General features: G+C 40.6%; 1 protein-coding gene across 1 annotated transcript in view; it reads left to right on the top strand.

The window, feature by feature from the left end:
- usp35 (ubiquitin specific peptidase 35) overlaps positions 1–5572 on the top strand; it is a 31740-nt gene extending 26168 nt beyond the window's left edge. Inside the window, exons 9-11 of the mRNA XM_033022555.1 lie at positions 747–853; positions 1816–3049; positions 5169–5572. Coding sequence (XP_032878446.1) covers positions 747–853; positions 1816–3049; positions 5169–5183 — 1356 coding nt within the window. The 3' untranslated portion in view covers positions 5184–5572. The remainder of the gene's footprint in view (positions 1–746; positions 854–1815; positions 3050–5168) is intronic.
- The last annotated feature ends 13040 nt before the right edge of the window (positions 5573–18612 follow it).

Here is an 18612-nt window from a genome sequence, read left to right as displayed (position 1 = left end):
CAGCACTTTTGTCTACCTGCACTTGAAGTAGTTCTCAGAGTAGTTCTCAGTGGGCATGCTTTTGAAGGTGAACTTACTGCTCTTTGACAAATTGAGGAGTTCTTGTGTACACTTAATGAATTCCTTTTATTTCCAGAAAATCATCTGCATTAGCGGTCATAAATTTAAAGGTAAAGTTGCCCACAATGTCATTAATTTGAAATCCTTTGATAAATTCAATAATTTTACATCTGCATTGTCAAATAAATCATAAATGTTGCGTGGTTGTTAACCAACAAAAAATAATTTGTCACATCTGATCAGAGCTGTAACACTAAACAGATTGACAGTGCTGAGCGGTTGACATAACTATGTAGTAACATAGAAAATAGGTGCAGGAGTAGGTCATTCGGCCCTTCGAGCCTGCACCGCCATTCAATATGATCATGGCTGATCATCCAACTCAGTATTAACTGATCAGCTTCACTAAAATATATGTAAGGTTTTGGTCTATTGGAAGTTTTCAGGTTATGAATATTCTACTACCACCAATGCTTTAGCATGTGTATATGATTTATTGATGAAAGGGAGGAATATTTTTTTGGCTGCTTCTCACTCTTTGCTTAGTTTATGTTCTAGAGACTTAATGACTGAATAGAGTGTAAATGTAAAGTAATGCATATTCCTAACAATAGGAATTGGCTAATGAACCTCCTTTTAGATTTTGTTGAAATCGTCATGGGTTTTTTTCTGGTTTGCTTTTGTAGAGACCAGCCATCTCTCCCAGTAGCTTCTTGAAAGCTTCATCTCCTCCATGGTTTAACGATGGAGCACAACAGGACTGTTCAGAATATTTAAGATATCTTTTGAACAGGTTAGTTGAAGACGTAGTTTCATTTTAATCATTTTCATTTCTTTGTCTGATTTACACTGTCAATCCACGATAACCACTTAAAAAAAAAAAAAGATTACAATGATTTTTCTCTCAAACAACCCTTTCCCCACATATCTCTTGTCAAACCACCCCTGAAGTACTACATACAATTTTGGTTTCCTTGCTTAAGAAGGCATGTACTTTATAACTTCTAATTATAAATGAGCATCTAAGGCTGCTGATACTTCCTATGTAATAATTTGCCTGCAGTTTCCTGCTACAGGCCACATAGCAGACATCCATCTATAGGTAGACCTTTCAAGGCCTCGCTTCTTTTAGGAAAGAATAAATGTTCAAATGAAAGGAAATGTTGAGGATGTGAGAGAAGTGGTTGGTTGACTGCAGAAAATGGAGCTCATGTTCTAGATCAAAAGTTAGTCTAGGAAATGAGTAGAAAACATCAGGAAGATATTATCATTGTGACAATGACAGAGAATTTTGTCCTGCTAAAATTTTTATTCTGCATTTGCTTCCAAAAATGTTCTTTACTGTTTGAATGGATAACATACTAGTGTCACTTTACAGCAGATATATCTATTTTACTTTAATAAGACATAGGATTATTAAACTCTGTACTTTGATGGGTACATTTTATCACAGCAAGTGGATGAAATTTTCAAGTAATAATAGCCGTAAAATTAATGTCATCTATTTCACCAAAGCTATAATTTATTTTAAATTTTATTTTGACTGCTGTTTTTGGATAGAAATGTTTGTCTGTCTGCTGTTAGCTTGTCACTAAAGCTAATTAATAACTGATCATCACTGTCAGTATATATGCCATGATTTGTAATAAATAACTTGTCTACAACAAGGTATTGTTTCTTAACCTGAAGGTTAAATGAATTGATGAAATGGTCAAGCTTTTTTTATAGCTGTAAATGTTTCATTTTATTTTTAAGACTACATGAAGAAGAGATGACTAGTAAACGAATTACACATGGACAGAGACATTCATACAGTGAAACTCGGATGGATTGTGGAGATCCAGGGAAAACATTAATAGAAAGAATGTTTGGAGGGAAGATGGTGACGAGGATCCTTTGTCGTTGTTGTTGTAATGTTTCCTTCTGTGAAGAAGCTTTTACAGATCTATGTCTAGCATTTCCGCCACCTAATAAGGTTCTACAAAGGTGTGATTACTCAGTGAAGATTACTGGTGCAGATAACGTGGCATCTCAATTTAAGCAAAAGGACATGACTGCTAAATCTCCAAATAAACAGACACAAACAATATATAGAGAGCCTTCATTAAGAATGGTACCGTTTGAAATAATAGGTTCCCATGGAACAACGAAGAAGGACGGGCCTTCACTAACTGGAGTAACAAAAAATGATTACTTTTGTCCTTTTAATTCCATGCCAAAGAATGATTTTGCAGTCGATTGTGTGGCGAAAGCATCTGGCTCATCACGTTGTAAATCCGTGTCTGACCTTATTAACTACTTTCTTTCACCAGAAATGCTATCAGGTGATAATAGATATTACTGCAATAAATGTACCTCTTTACAAGAAGCAGAAAAAGTTGTGGAATTAACTGGGAATCCGCACTACCTTATCTTGACTTTATTACGATTCTCCTTTGATCTCGTAACTATGAAGCACCAAAAAATTTTAGATAATGTATCAGTTCCTTTAGTCCTTAAACTACCCATTAGAGTTAACTCAAAGGATGAATACAAAATCCGTGCTAAAAATCAACGATGCAAATTGGGAAGCTGGCAACCTTTTGCAGATACTACATATTTGTCAATTATTTATGACCTCTGTTCTATAGTGGTGCACTCTGGCATATCTTCCGAAAGTGGGCATTACTATTGCTATGCCAGCGACTGTGTGGATGCTAACTCTGTAATTGGTCTAAATGAAATTTGGAATGGCGAAGGTGGAGATGATGACCGATGGTATTTGTACAATGACACCAGGGTTTCATTTTCCTCATTCGAATCCATCAGCAATGTTACAAATTACTTTCCCAAAGACACTGCATATGTATTATTCTATAGACAGCGATTAACAAGACAGCCTTGCCCTGATGGTGAACCTGTTTCAGCTGATATGGGACTGTATGGCGAAGTAGGATTAAGCAATGAGCTGATGGAAGCCATCTCCAGGGACAACCTTCAGTATCTACAGGTATGTAATTTGAACTGATTAAATAAAAAATTGGTTTGCTAAACTTGATTATAAGGATGATAACAATTACCATTTTACATTAATTTTGTTTTTGTTAGGCTTCATAACTATTAACAATAAAGTTTTACATACAGCCATTTTGGATTTTATTTGCACTCTATCTTCACAAAATTCTTAAGGGGTTGGACAGGCTAGATGCAGAAAGATTGTTCCCGATGTTTGGGAAGTCCAGAACAAGGAGTCACAGTTTAAGGATAAGGGGGAAGTCTTTTAGGACCGAGATGAGAACTTTTTTTTTTCACACAGTGTGGTGAATCTGTGGAATTCTCTGCCACAGAAAGTAGTTGAGGCCAGTTCATTGGCTATATTTAAGAGGGAGTTAGATGTGGCCCTTGTGGCTAAAGGGATCAGGGGGTGTGGAGAGAAGGCAGGTACAGGATACTGAGTTGGATGATCAGCCATGATCATATTGAATGGTGGTGCAGGCTCGAAGGGCCTACTCCAGCACCTATTTTCTATGTTTCTATCTTAACCTGCTGCTTTCACAAAACTATGCACATAGAACAGTATGGCACTTTGGCCCATCATGTCTGCACAGACCATGATGCCAATCTAACTAATCCCTTCTACCTGCACGTGGTCTATATCGCTCTATTCCATGCTGTTTTAAATGCCTCCATAAATGTTGCTATTGTATCTGCTTCTACAATCTTATGAGATTACATTCCAAATATCTATTATATGTAGATCCTACAGATGTTTGTCCTAATGATCTAATTAAATATTTGTTCTTTATTTCCACAAACATTGAACAAACATTCCATCATTCCTACCTTTATTCTGTTATGGTCATTAGAACAGAGGTCATTGCATCCTTTGCAAGAAAATAGCAAAATATGGTGTTCATCCCATCTGCCAAACACCATTCTAGAGCAAAATTTCCAATCAAGATTAATCTTAACATTTTGGTTGCTTTTGATAACTACTTAATGATTTTGGTTAGATACATCTGGAGTGCAGAGTACCATTCTGAGCAATGTACTTTAGAATATATTAGCCTTGGAAGCAAGGCAGTGGAGATTTTTTAGATTAAATACTCTCGAGGTTTGATTTAGAATGAAAGTTGCATAAACCTTGAATGGAATGTGGGAACAATAAAATGGGTTTGGGTAGTTGAGTATAAAATTGTGTGTTTGGTAGTTGGTGTGGATGTAGTGGGCCAAAGGACCCATTTCCATGCTGTAACTCTCTCATTACATTTGTTTCCAACCCTATCTAGAAATGAGCCTAAAATCAGAGTTGGGTATTTGGTTACAAATTAGAAAGTTATTTGGAATATAAGGCAATGTGGCAGCAAATGTGCACAGAGGAAAGTCCTGCAAGCAACCATTTCTGATGCAATTTTGCCTGTTTAACGAGCTCAGTAATCCTAAATATCTGTTGTTGACAAGATTGAGATAAATTGCACATGCCAGACCTGCATCTAGCTGGGTGGGATGATTCTCATATTTTTGGTCTTGTGTTTGCATTAAATGTAACAAAATACCAGGCTGTCCTTTGGGAAAATTAGTCATTGGTACTTGACAACTATTTATAAGTTTCTTAAATAATGATGAGTGTGACGCAATCGCATCCAAGCTATTATACTTGTAACTGGAGACATTTTGATGAAATGTTATATTCATTCTGTAGTTTTCCATTTTTATAATTAGCTATTCCATAGATTGGCAGGCATTATTTATTTAGGAATGAGGGCAATCTTGTATGAATAGTAACATATTATAATTGTAATATAATTTGAAATTCCAAACCTGGTTAAATAACTGGGATTCAAAAAAGCAATAATATTGTTCACACTTGAGTAGATTAATAATGTGAAGAATCATTATCAAATTGCTTGTTTTTATAATCTTGCATGTGTAATTAAATTAGCCAAGATTCATCCATGCCATTACTTTTGTGGTATTTGGCTATTGTCTTGGAGCATGCCAGTGGAGAGAATTACAATAAGGCAGAGTTCAGCCACTGGAGCAAGGTCAAAAAATTGTGTGTGGGGTGAGTGTGGTAAGGTGCAAGTTATTTAAAAATGTGTTTTTGAAAACATGTTAAAACTTTCTAGGAAGAGGACAAATAAGCAAGGAACGGAACTGAATCTACAATCCCTGTTACTGCACCATGGTGGAGACGTTTTGCTGACGATGAAAATGGAGGTTCTTCTGGAAGTTGTGGTCCAACTGCTGGAGCAGGAAGTGATTTGGGGTCATTTGATTTTCTAAGTGCAGTTAAAGCCTACTTCATCCCCTCTACCTCGGTTGCATTATATACTTTGTAAAGGTTGCACAACTTAATCTATTGTAGGGGTTAATGGGGATTTCTCTTTTGGGTTGTCAAGAAACTTGCCTGTTACTTGGTAAATTTTTGGATTGTTGGGGAAGTAGCAATGGACATTTTCGTCCAAGTGCTGTAAAGATATAAAATGCATTTCAACTATGAAGTATAAATAAAATTCAACACATTTGTAAATGCTGGCTTTCACTTCCAATATAATGTATTTCTTATTCTTTGAAAAGATTACATCTCTCCTCCCTGTGGATTTAAATGTTATTGGTGAGTAGGCTAATTTATGAATATCATTGGAGGCAGCTGTAGGTTTTATTACACTTTTTATTGTAAAAACATTTCTGTGAAAATTTATTGTCCTTGCCTCAGCTGACTTTAGTTTAGTTTGGAGATACAGCGTGGAAACTTTAGCCAACTGAAACCGAGTCGACCAACAATCACCCATATCCTACACACTATGGACACTGCAGAAGCCAATTAACCTACAAACCAGCACGTCTTTGGGTTGTGGGAAACTGGAGCACGCGGTCACAGGGAGAATGTACAAACTCTGTGCAGATAGCACCCATAGTCAGGATTGAACCCTGGTCTCTGGCGCTGCAAGGCAGCAACTCTACTACTGAGCCATTGTGCCGCGCTAAAGGTGGTGCCAACTATTTATTATTTAAATTCCTGGGGATGCTAGTTAACGGCATACAGTTTTAATTTTGGGTATCAATAATGGAATCCTTGATAGACTGTCAGACTGTACTTGGAAACTTGAACTATGCATTCTAATATTGCACTAGCACAACCATCTGCCCATAATACCCACCAACACCTCTCACACCTTTCACTTTGTGTAGACAATTGGAACTTTCAGTTCCTAGAAGTGAAGCTGCCTGCTCATTAAAACAAACAAAATCATAGAATATCTATCATATTTGACCCTTGAACCATGAGAAAGTCTGCATAGCAGTGAAGTAGTTGCCTCGAAGTGTTCATTTTTGCATTTGGGGTGATTTCGTTTTTTGGCAATTATTATGCTTAATTTATTTTATTTATTCTGGTTAAAGTACAAATAATTTTGAGATTCTCTTGATTTAAACAAATTCAGTTTGTATGCTGCTGTTCTCTATGCACTAAAGTTACATTGATAAAATATTTTTATGAATGGTGTCTAAGTATTAATAACCATGCTTAATATTTAAACTTGATCACAATTTATCTTATACAGCCGTCTTACATTTTGCATGTGTTTGATTTACACATTTTTGGAATACAGGCTAGTTTAATACCAAAGCCTAATTTACGTGCTCTTATTTTTAAAATAGCGTGCTCAAATCTATGCCTTGCAGTGTAGTCGCGTGCAATGCCTGCCACTGCTTTAACTGCTGACTCGCCCTCAGCCTCTATCTGATTTTATCAGCTGATGTGGAGGACCTCCACTCCCTGTAGTCTCCCTCCTCTGCTCTCCACCTATGCCAACTTGGGAAAGAAGTTGCCAGTCATCAAAGTAAGTGTTATCATTTGCATTCAGAAATATATTTTTATGAACAATGTTTATTTATGATGTCTTTGCTGTTTTTTTTGTTTTCTTTATTAATGAGTAAGGTAAAAAATAATGGTGAGTATAAATGAACTATTGATTGTAATGTAGACATTTCTGACTTTCCGTTAACTTGTACCATTTATATACATTCTCATGGTAACAGGGCTGCCAACATTGGGCGAGAGTTGGGAGTGAGAAATTGCGAAAGACCAAGCCCGAGGGAGCATAGCGACCGGGGGGAGGGGGGGGGGGGGGGGAAGAGGGTGTCCCTCTCCCATTGGTACGGAACATTTGCATTTTTCAGCTTGAAATTGTACAATATGGTGCATACTGTAGCGAGTCTTTTAACTTACACTTGAATGCAATATATATGCTTTAAATTGGATTGGAGCATTTTTGAAAGGGGGGAGGCTGTGCGATCACTGATCACTGGCCTTGAAGGTACCCGGTAAGGGAGTGGAGCAACCGAGTGGGGAGAGGGCGTGGAAGAAGGGGGTCCCCCCCCCCCCCTCCCAGGGTAGAAACATTTTGAAATTTGATGTATTACAATCATGTTTTAGTGCACTGTAGAAGTATGATTTCAATGTTTTTTTGTATGAAGTATTTTTAAGGGGTAACTTTTTAAGGGGTAACTTTATCCACACAAAGGGTGATGGGTGTATGGAACAAGCTGCCAGAGGAGGTAGTTGAGGCAGGGACCATCCCAACATTTAAGAAAAAGTTAGACTGATACATGGATAGGACAGGTTTGGAGGTATGGACCAAAAGCAGGTAGCGTAGCTGGGACATTGTGGCGGCTGTGGGCATGTTGCGCCGAAGGGCCTGTTTTCACACTGTATCACTCTATGACTACATTATACCTCCACCATGCATGAATGCTTCAGAATCAAGTGGTCGAGTTTTATTGCCATATACTCAAGCATAGAAACATAGAAAATAGGTGCAGGAATAGGCCATCGGCCCTTCGAGCCAGCACTGCCATTCAATATGATCATGGCTATTCATCTAAAATCAGTACCTCTTTCCTGTTTTTTCCCCATATCCCTTGATGTCGTTAGCCCCAAGAACTAAATGTAACTCTCTCTTGAAAACATCCAGTGAATTGGCCTGCACTGCCTTCTGTGGCAGAGAATTCCACAGATTCACAACTCTCTACGTGAAGAAAGTTTGTTCTCATCTCAGTCCTAACTGGCCTACCCTTTATTCTTAAACTGTGACCCATGGTTCTGAACGCCCCCAACATCGGGAACATTTTTCCTGCAGTTACAGTAAGTGAAAATCTAGCAGGCAAGCAGGATGCTTTCACCAACCACCCCCATTTGAAGTCCACTATCTTCCACAGTATCTACCCAGTGCTTGGTACTTACTTCCAGCAGCCACTGGTTGTCCTCCAGGATGCACCGAGCCGCAGCCTGATCCATGCCGGTCACCTGGGCGAATTCGGCACAGAGACTCTCACGGCAGCGGCGCAACGCTTCGACGCCTCCGACGGCCGGGACTCTTGCACTGAGGCTGCTCCATGGCCGGAGCTGCAGTGAGCGACTCGCCAGTCCGGCAAACACTCGTCAGCTCCGCTCCCCGTCCGCATCTGTCCCCGCCGCTGCTTCTGCTTCCAACACCCGCGGCCCATGCAGTTGATATGAGTTTTGAAATTTTCGTTGATCACAGAATTTCTCACAACAGAGCGAGAGAAATTTGTGATCAGCGTGAGAATTTGGTGAAATGCGTGATTCTCACGCTCAATGAATGGGAGTTGGCAGCCCTGCCTCTCTCTCTCCCCCCCCTCTTCCCCCCCCCCTCTCTCTCTCTCTCCCCCCCCCCTCTCCCCTCCTCTCCCCCTCCACCCCGCCCCCGCCACCCCCCCCCCTCTCACCCCCTCGCTCCTCCCCCCTCCTCTCTCCCCCCCCTCCCCTCACCCCCCCCCCTCTCTCCCCCTCCTCTCTCTCCCCCTCCTCTCTCTCCCCCCCCCCCTCTCTCCCCCCCCTCCTCTCTCCCCCCCCTCCTCTCTCCCCCCCCTCCTCTCTCCCCCCCTCCTCTCTCCCCCCCCTCCTCTCTCCCCCCCCTCCTCTCTCCCCCCCCTCCTCTCTCCCCCCCCTCCTCTCTCCCCCCCCTCCTCTCTCCCCCCCCTCCTCTCTCCCCCCCCTCCTCTCTCCCCCCCCTCCCCTCTCCCCCCCTCCTCTCTCCCCCCCTCCTCTCTCCCCCCCCTCCTCTCTCCCCCCCCTCCTCTCTCCCCCCCCTCCTCTCTCTCCCCCCCTCCTCTCTCCCCCCCCTCCTCTCTCCCCCCCCTCCTCTCTCCCCCCCCCTCCTCTCTCCCCCCCCTCCTCTCTCCCCCCCCTCCTCTCTCCCCCCCCCTCCTCTCTCCCCCCCTCCTCTCTCCCCCCCCCTCCTCTCTCCCCCCCCTCCTCTCTCCCCCCCCTCCTCTCGCCCCCCCTCCTCTCCCCCCTCCCTCCTCTCGCCCCCCCCTCCTCGTCTCCCCCCCCTCCTCTCTCCCCCACTCCTCTCCCCCCCTCCCTCCCTCTCCCCCCCCCCCCTCTCCCCCCCCCCCCCCTCTTCCCCCCCCCCTCCCCCCCCCCCCCCTCCCCCCCCCCCCTCGCCCCCTCCCCCCCTCTTCCCCCCCCCCCGTCCCCCCCTCCCCCCCCCTCTCACCCCCCCCCCTATCCCTCCCCACCCTCTCCTCCCCCCTCTCCTCCCCCCCTCTCTCCCCGCCCCTCCTCCTCCTCCGCCCCCCCTCTCCTCCTCCCCCCCCCACCCTCTCCCTCCTTTTTCAACCCCCTCTCTCTCTCTCCCCCCTCCCCCCCCTCTCTCCCCCCCCCCCCCCCCCCCCCCCCTTACCACCCATCGCATCACATATTCTCCATCCTGCCATCTGGGAAGAGGTACAGGAGCATTAGCTGCAAAACCAGCAGGATGCTCCTCAGCTTCTTCCCGCAGGCTATAAAACTGATAAACGGACTTTGCCCCCTGCCAAAGTATCGCGCACCAACCACCAACCTGGACACACTGCAGCAGAGCCACTGTCGTGCCGCTGCCGATCGGAACGCCTGTTGATGTTTAGTAGAGTGTTTAATTTGTTCATGATGTATGTATTTTTCTTTCTATTTATTTTTTACTGCACACTGAATGGACACTGGTTGAGCAACGTTTTTTTGTTTCCTCTGGGTATGTGAGTACTCAGGAAAATGACAATAAAGATATACTATACTATACTATACTAAGAGCAGTTTTGAAAAGTCCTTAAATGTCTAATTTGATGTGTTCCTCTTATTCTGAAACTTTTAAATTGAATTCAACTGAACTATTTATGTTTTTTTTAAAGTATGCAATGAATACAAGGAATTACAGAAGCACAATTAATTTCACCATAAACAGCAATGTGTTCAGAATGCTTTCGACAGTTTTGAGTGCAAGATCTAATTTTACCATTTGAGTAAGTTTGGAAAGAAAAGAAATACTGAGAATTGTTAAGTAAATTGAATGAATTCGTTTCTGGGACTGTGGCTTCTCCAAATAACCAATTATTGGTCAGTATAGATTGTGGTCAAATTGAATGGCATGGAAATGCAAAGTTGTTGGAGCAAATGCAACATTTTGGTTATTGCTGTTTACATTGGTGAAGCTTTTCCAACAAATGAATTCCAGCTTGAGATGTTCGTGGTTATCTAATGTTCATAGGTAAATATTTCCATTACTGGAATGTGTGTGTGTGTGTGTGGTAAATAACAGAATTTATTTTCAACTCTCATTTCTTGAGACACGGCGATGATGTGGCTTTATGTTATCGAAAATTGCAATATGGACAGTTTTATAGGAATTATAACCCCCAGAATGTGGAGTTGCCTCGATACGTCAAGGTGTTTTTGTTAATTAGTAATTGTTTTAAAAGTAGCCATCAGTTTATAAAATTATTTCCAACAATTGTATAAATTGAGTGCACAGGGAAAAATAAAGCCTTAACACTGCAAATGATGGCCATGTAACATTTTAAATCAATGCAACTGAAAATAAGTTATCAACCTTTCCAGAATAATTCAAACTAAGTGTGGTGTTTTATTCAGCAGTGCCAATTATGTGCACAATAGATATCCACAAATATCCACTGTTTCAGGGCACCATAATGTTTGGGACATAGCAATGTCACGTAAATGAAAGTAGTTATGTTCAATATTTTGTTGCATATCCTTTGCATGCAATGACTGCGTGAAGTCTGCGATTCATGGACATCACCAGTTGCTGGGTGTCTTCTCTGGTGATGCTCTGCCAGGCCTGTATTGCAGCCATCTTTAGCTTATGCTTGTTTTTGGGGCTAGTCCCCTTCAGTTTTCTTTTCAGCATATAAAAGGCATGTTCAATTGGGTTCAGATCGGGTGATTGACTTGGCCACTCAAGAATTTACAATTTTTTGCTTTGAAAAACTCCTTTGTTGCTTTAGCAGTATGTTTGGAATCATTGTCTTGCTGTAGAATGGACCACCGGCCAATGAGTTTTGAGGCATTTGTTTGAACTTGAGCAGATAGGATGTGTCTATACATTTCAGAATTCATTATGCTACTATCATCAGCAGTTGTATCATCAATGAAGATAAGTGAGCTAGTACCTTCAGCAGCCACACATGTCCAGGCCATAACACCCCCACCGTCGTGTTTCACAGATGAGGTGGTATGCTTTGGATCTTGGGCAGTTCCTTCTTTCCTCCATACTTCGCTCTTGCCATCACTCTAATCTGATATATTAATCTTCATCTCATCTGTCCACAAGACCTTTTTTCCAGAACTGTGGTTGCTCTTTTAAGTACTTCTTGGCAAACTGTAACCTGGCCATCCTATTTTTGTGGCTAACCAGTGGTTTGCATCTTGCAGTGTAGCCTCTGTATTTCTGTTCATGAAATCTTCTGCGGACAGTGGTCATTGACAAATCCACACCTGACTCCTCACGAGTGTTTCTGATCTGTCGGTCAGGTGTTTGGGGATTTTTCTTTATTATAGAGAGAATTCTTCTGTCATCAGCTGTGGAGGTCTTCCTTGGCCTGCCAGTCCCTTTGTGATTAGTGCTCTTTCTTCTCAATGATGTTCCAAACAGTTGATTTTGGGAAGCCTAAGGTTTGGCTGATGTCTCTAACAGTTTTATTCTTGTTTCTCAGTCTCATAATGGCTTCTTTGACTTTCATTGGCACAAATTTGGTCCTCATGTTGATAAACAGCAATAAAAGTTTCCGAAGGTGATGGAAAGACTGGAGGAAAGACATGGAGCTGAGAACTCTCTTATACCTGCATTAAGGAGGCATTTAAACACACCTGAGCAATTACAAACACATGTGAAGCTATGTGTCCCAAACATTATGGTGCCCAGAAATGGGGGGGGGGGGGGGGGGACTATGTATAAACACAGCTGTAATTTCTACATGGTGAAACCAAAATGGTTAATAATACCCTTTTATACAATCTGACAATGTGCACTTTAACCACATGTGATTTTTTTCAAGTACAAATCTCAAATTGTGGAGTACAGAGGCAAATAAATAAATGATGGGTCTTTGTCCCAAACATTATGGAGGGCACTGTGTAAAATATGCAGAAACCAAAAAAGCAAATGTCTTGTAACAAGAGGCTTATTATAATAACTATAAGCAGTCAGAAAAACAGTGGTTAGATTTTGCAAAATAGTGCACTTACAAACTGGTAGTTCTTTTTTAAGAGGTTTTAGTAGCTGGATGGTGTACATCTTGCTGATTCGGTAATGGGATTATTTGGCTCAAGCCAAAATTGAAGAGTTTCTTTATTAAATCTTGTGGTTATGATGTAATGATAGGATTGACCACAGGTAAAATCACTATTACTTTATTATATTAAAGAATTATTTGAAATTAAATAATACTTCAGAATTACTGAAGGACATAATCTATCCAAAGAAAATTGCAAATGCTAATACTGCAAGCTAAACTGAGTATTTACTTATGTGCTGAAGTGCAGTCTTTGTATATACAGTACAGAAGTTTAAAACAGTAATTGCTCATTGCAAATCCAGCTGTGTGATTCAACCAAATATGTACATTTTCCACAGTGTTTTATTTATAATTATTTATACCACAGACACTGACAACATTTTCATTAAATAAAAAATAAATTTACATTCTACAGTGAATAAAACCTGATCCAGAGCATTTATCAGGACATAAGTGACAATATAAAGTTGACAAACTTCCTTCAGTGTTACATTAATTGGAACATATAATTACCTGTGGCATAAATAATAGAAGTAAGACGAGTCTGAAGCCTTTGCAATATTATGTGTTGCCTTTGGAGTTTTATTTGTATGAAGTCAATCCTTTTGGTTTCTTTCCTACCCCATGCCCCCTCATCCCCAAAAAGCCATTCGGTGTTTTTGATATGACATAATTTGACCAAGAGGTAATATTTTCCAATTTAATAATCAGATATCTCTCGGGATGAAGAAATGTCAGGGCCACATTTTTAAAGTTTCTTAGTGCAATTGCATGGGAAGATTAGAAAAGTCAAGGATTACCTATTTTGTGTGTTGGAGATGAAATAAAGTCCCAACTTCTTAGAAGAGATTGGAAGAATGAAGAGAAAAGAACATTTGTATTCTCAGAATGTCTGGATTTAAGGTAATTGCTAAGGGAAATTTAGTATATTATAATGGTGTATTTTGGAATGTAGTGACTGATATGCAGTAGAAAATAACTTTGAGCTTTGTCAAAGGCCAGAAACCAAAGCTTGAAACTGGGGGTCTCAAGTGGTATAAAATTGCCTTGTATTAATTTTGCTTGATTTAATCTAATCGAGGTCGTTAAAATATTAAGAGAATTTGATATTATAAATATACTTGGCTAGCGATTGGATTTCATGTACTAACTGTAGCACTAGGTGGAAAACATGAAGTTAATGAAATATTTTGAAACAAGACTTCCATAAATCATCTTAAAACTTAATTTAGTGCAGCACAGAAAAAACTACAATTTAATGGCACACTCCCAGGGTAGACAGAGCAGCATGAATGGTTACCATGCCAAATTTCTCAGATTTATGGAACATGATATGGAAGACCTAGTACTGAAAGTAAGAAGAAAGTGTCTTGTGGATTAAGTGTTGGACAGGAAACCCAATTTGTCTGACATTAAAAGAATTTGGTCGTATGTGTCTGGGACAGAATCGCCTAGGTATGAGGTTATACCAGAAGAAGTAGCCCAACATGCTTTCACGCGTGTGGGAAAGAACTGCAGATGCTGGTTTGGACCAAAGGTAGACAGAAAATACTGGAATAACTCAGTGGATCAGGCAGCATCTCTGGTGAAAGGAATAGGTGACTTTTCGGGTCAAAACCCTTGTTTAGACCAGTCTGAGGAAGGGTTTTGACCCAAAACATCACCTATTCCCTTTTCTCCACCGATGCTGCCTGACCCATTGAGTTACTCCAATATTTTGTGTCTGTACTTTCACGCTTACTTACTTGCAGTCAAACTGTTTCTCCATCGCACCTCAATGTATTATTTGAATGGTTGGGAGATGCTTCAGTAATTGGATTGATAACTAGATGCTTTCATGATAAAGGGGTTGAGCCTATCAGATTGAATGCATGCAATGAAATGGAATAGTCCATTACCAAGTTTTTCCTAGGCTTTTATGCATGGACTTGAACTGTCTCTCAAGAGATTCTGCCCTTATTTGTGATGGCTCAGTCGTCATTCCTTGACCGAGACTTACTGGAAGGTGATGCCTGCTGTTGAGGCATTGACAGAGACTGCACAACTTCTCAGTCTATTATTCCTGATCCAACTGGACCTGTAACCAAACAGCTTGTTTTTTTTGTTAGGCATTGAAATGCCAATTGTGGGCAGATTATTCATCCAAATCACCACCAATACTATCCAGGAGAAGCCCAAAGTTCTTGGTTTAAATATCAGTAGTTAGGTAGTTTGTATGAACAGAGATGTACTGAGCAGCAGCAGCCAGCCTTTCTCCATGGCTTCCACAAGTTAATTATCTTATGAGTAGAAATGTGGGTTGCAGGAATTCCAGAGCCTGTCTTGTGCCCCTCACTCCAATTTAATTATAGAATTGTACAGTGCACTGACTCCAAAAATTGAAAGCAGCATGTAATAAATACTTGTGATTCAGGATCTTTTTAACTAGGTCAGCTTAACGGCTAGAAGTTGAACCAAGTTTGAGTTCCAGCAAATCAATGCATTGTTGTCTGCCAGTCACTTCAAATGTCACCTGCTATGTACGTTCAAAACATTGTCTTCCATCTATTCATCTTCAAACCATTCACAGGCTTCAAGGCAGCATGCTCAACTGTAACCTCCAATTAGGAATATCAGTCTGCTCCCTCAGTTGGTCCAGGTAGCAGTCCAAGCTAGCTAAAGCAAAGTCTTATTAGTGATCTAGGGTCATCTGTGTAAATACAGAGGAAAAGGGAGTAATGTTCTAGTGTCCAGATTACTGCCAAACAGGGATGTTGAATATAGGCCATCAAATGTCACTCTCTCACAGAAGCACAAAGATATGTTTACTGAGCAAATGTTATTTTTTCCTTTAATGCATGGACATAAAGTGTATTTTGTGTTCCTTGGACTTTCTCAGCTATTTACTGATGCACTATATTGATATTAAGGTTTGTAATATGGAGAGGTTGACTTGGTCTCATTAATGACTTTCTTTTGCAAGTTTATTATGAAAATAATCTCTCCCCTTGGGGAATCCCACATATTCCTGTGGAGCCAATGCTTGCCTTGTCCATTTGCTTGGGCATAGATCAAGAACATCCTTCTGTTAGCCTCCTTATTCCTTCTTCCCCCTCCTGCTCTTACTGCTTTCCACCTCCGTTCCAGGTCTCTGTGCTCTTCCTCTAGCAGAGGTGTTTGTGTTATGACTGGCATAGTTAGGTATTATGCATTAGGCATCAAAGTCTCCACCTGCTTGTTGTCTATTGCAAATCCCACTCCATCTCTTAACCTGCTGCAGTCTTTTGCTATGATTTGTTTCTACCAGAAGAACACTTGCATTAAGAATCATCCACCTGGCTGTTAAATAAAATCATGGTTGAGCTGCATGAAATCTAAATTCTGCACTTTACTCAGAGTAATATTTCTTCCCTTTGCTATTCATTCCCTTGTGTGAATCTATCTCCCATACACTGAAAATATCTAAAAACCACTTCCACCTCTTTGAGGAGTGATATTCCAATGACTCATGAATTCTGAGAAAATATTTTTTCTGTCTATTAAATGGGCAACCCTTTATTTGTAAGCAATCAGCCCCTAGTTCAAGATTCTCCCATACGACAAAACATCCTCCACCTCCTTCCACAAGACCCCCTCAGGAACTTATACCCATCAAGCAGGTTGCCTCTTGCTCTTCTAAAATCCAATGGATATAAACCTAATCCCTTAAAATTTTCCCCTCAAGAAATCCCATCCTTTTCGGGTGATATTCTAGTAAACTATCTTTGAACAGCTTCTAAGGTATAAACATCCTTCTTTAAATAAGGAGACCAATACTATGCACATAATACTCTTCATTACTGAAGCAAAATACCCTGCTTTTGAATTTAAATTATCTCACAGTACATCATGTTTTGTTTCATAATTATTCATTTTACTCAAAACCATCCTTCTGTAAGTCATGTACAGGTTATTGACAAACAAGCGATCTCTCTGCAACTTATGTGATCAGATTTGCTTCCTTAAATGTTGATAATTGTGGTCAGGGTGATTTACTTGTTCTATTGCAAACAAGTTTTATGCAGAAGTCCTTTAGACGTTGGAGATACAGTGTGATGACAGGCCCTATGGCCCACCCGAGTCCACGCCGACCAGTGCTTACCCCATACACTAACACTATCCCACACAGTGGAACTATTTTTTACTGAAGCCAATTAACCTACAAACCTGTATGTCTTAGGAGTGTAGGATCACCCGGAGGAAACTCGCGCGTTCATCACAGAGAGAACGTACAAACTCGGTACAGGCAGCACCTGTAGTCAGGATCGAACTTGGTGCTGTAAGGCAGCAGTTAGAAACAAGGAATTCCAGTTGCTGGTTTACAAACAAAGACACAAAGTGCTGGAGTAACTCAGCAGGTCATGTTGCCCAACCTGCTGAGTTACTCCAGCTCTTTGTGTCATTTTATGTTTTAACCACTTACCAGTACAACATATGAGCCCATGCCTTCAATTCTAAAAAAGACACAAAGTGCTGGTCTAACTCAGCAGGTCAGGCAGTATCTCGGTTCAGAGGTCCCCTGGTATATTCTCTTCTTCCAGGATGCAGGAGCAGAATTTTGTTATCTCGTTCTTAATCATAAGATCATAAGAAGCAGAATTAGGCCCATCAAGTCTTTGAGCTCCAATTACATTGATAAGGCTGGAAATGGATATTGCATGAATAATTATGTCATTGGGTGTGCAAGTGTTTTGAATGAATGATTAGAAGAAAAAAGTCAAATAAGGCAACATGAAAAGCATGTGGAAACACCTGATGTCATTTCATGGTCAGGCTGATTTCATTAGAAGATTATGGAAAACATGAGCAACTCCAGCTTAAATTGATGTTGCACAAAAAAACCCCACATTGATCCAATTTCTAGCCTTTATTTATCCCGATGGGGAAGTGAAAATGGCCAAAGCTGGGAATATAATAAAATTGTTTTTGGGGTTTTGAAAGTGTAATTGAAAAACAGCAAACAGTAATTAGCACACACTTTCACCAATTAAAAATTCTCTTCCTTTTCAAATATCTATGGGTGGTGGAATACTTAAATCTTTCAAGATAAATAGATTATTGTCAGGAACAATGATCATGCAATGTGGCATTGAGATATATAAATGGAGTTAAAGATGTAGATCAAGCATGGTCTCAGCTGAAAGGTCTTCAGTTCCTACAACCCTGATTTGGTTTATTAACCATCAACAATGGAAGTGCCACTGAACATCAACAGTAGGTGGTTAGATGCTCAGCCTTGCCATAAGTAATCTGTACAGCTCATACCTGCCTTTCACAGGCAGGCACAAAGTGCTTTGTATGTTGAGGAATAACACATGGGATTGAACATTGTGCAACCAGTGCACGTCTCTTCTGACATTGACAAAGCAGCTGAAAATGGTTGGGCCTAAGACATTGGTGCCAGGTGCTTTGTGGTGATGTCTTGGGGTTGGAATAATTGACCAACTACCTGGTCCATCTTCCTTTGTGTGAGCTATGATTCCAAACTCTGGAATTCATTTCCCTCCAATCCCAATAATTTCAGTTTTGCCTTGGTATCCATCTCAACTTGCCTCTGAAATTCAAGTTTGAATTGGAGGCTGTTGATTTATAACAATATAACAATCTTTATAATTTCTCACCCCACAACACAATGTAATGATGTAAAATAATTTAAAAATCACCATGCCATGATAAATTGTGAGATTTTGACCATGACAGGGATCACAAAAGATCAGTCCACTAAGTTTTTAAAAATGAATGAGTTTTTATGTAGAATTCACTGCAGTCACAGGGCACTTGGCCAGTAAGACATTTTTTTTCTCCAGTTGAACTCTCCTCTCCTTCCACATGAATGCTGTCATGGTCTAAACCTCAATTCTCTTTTCCATCACACTCTTAGGAAGCAGCTGAAAAATTTATGGCACTGAAAATATTTAAGAATGCTTATTACTGAACAAAAGATTGCAAACAAGA

This window comes from Amblyraja radiata, chromosome 6, assembly GCF_010909765.2.
Source record: "Amblyraja radiata isolate CabotCenter1 chromosome 6, sAmbRad1.1.pri, whole genome shotgun sequence".
Lineage (NCBI taxonomy): Eukaryota > Metazoa > Chordata > Chondrichthyes > Rajiformes > Rajidae > Amblyraja > Amblyraja radiata.
This window is presented reverse-complemented; position numbering and strand designations above follow the sequence as displayed.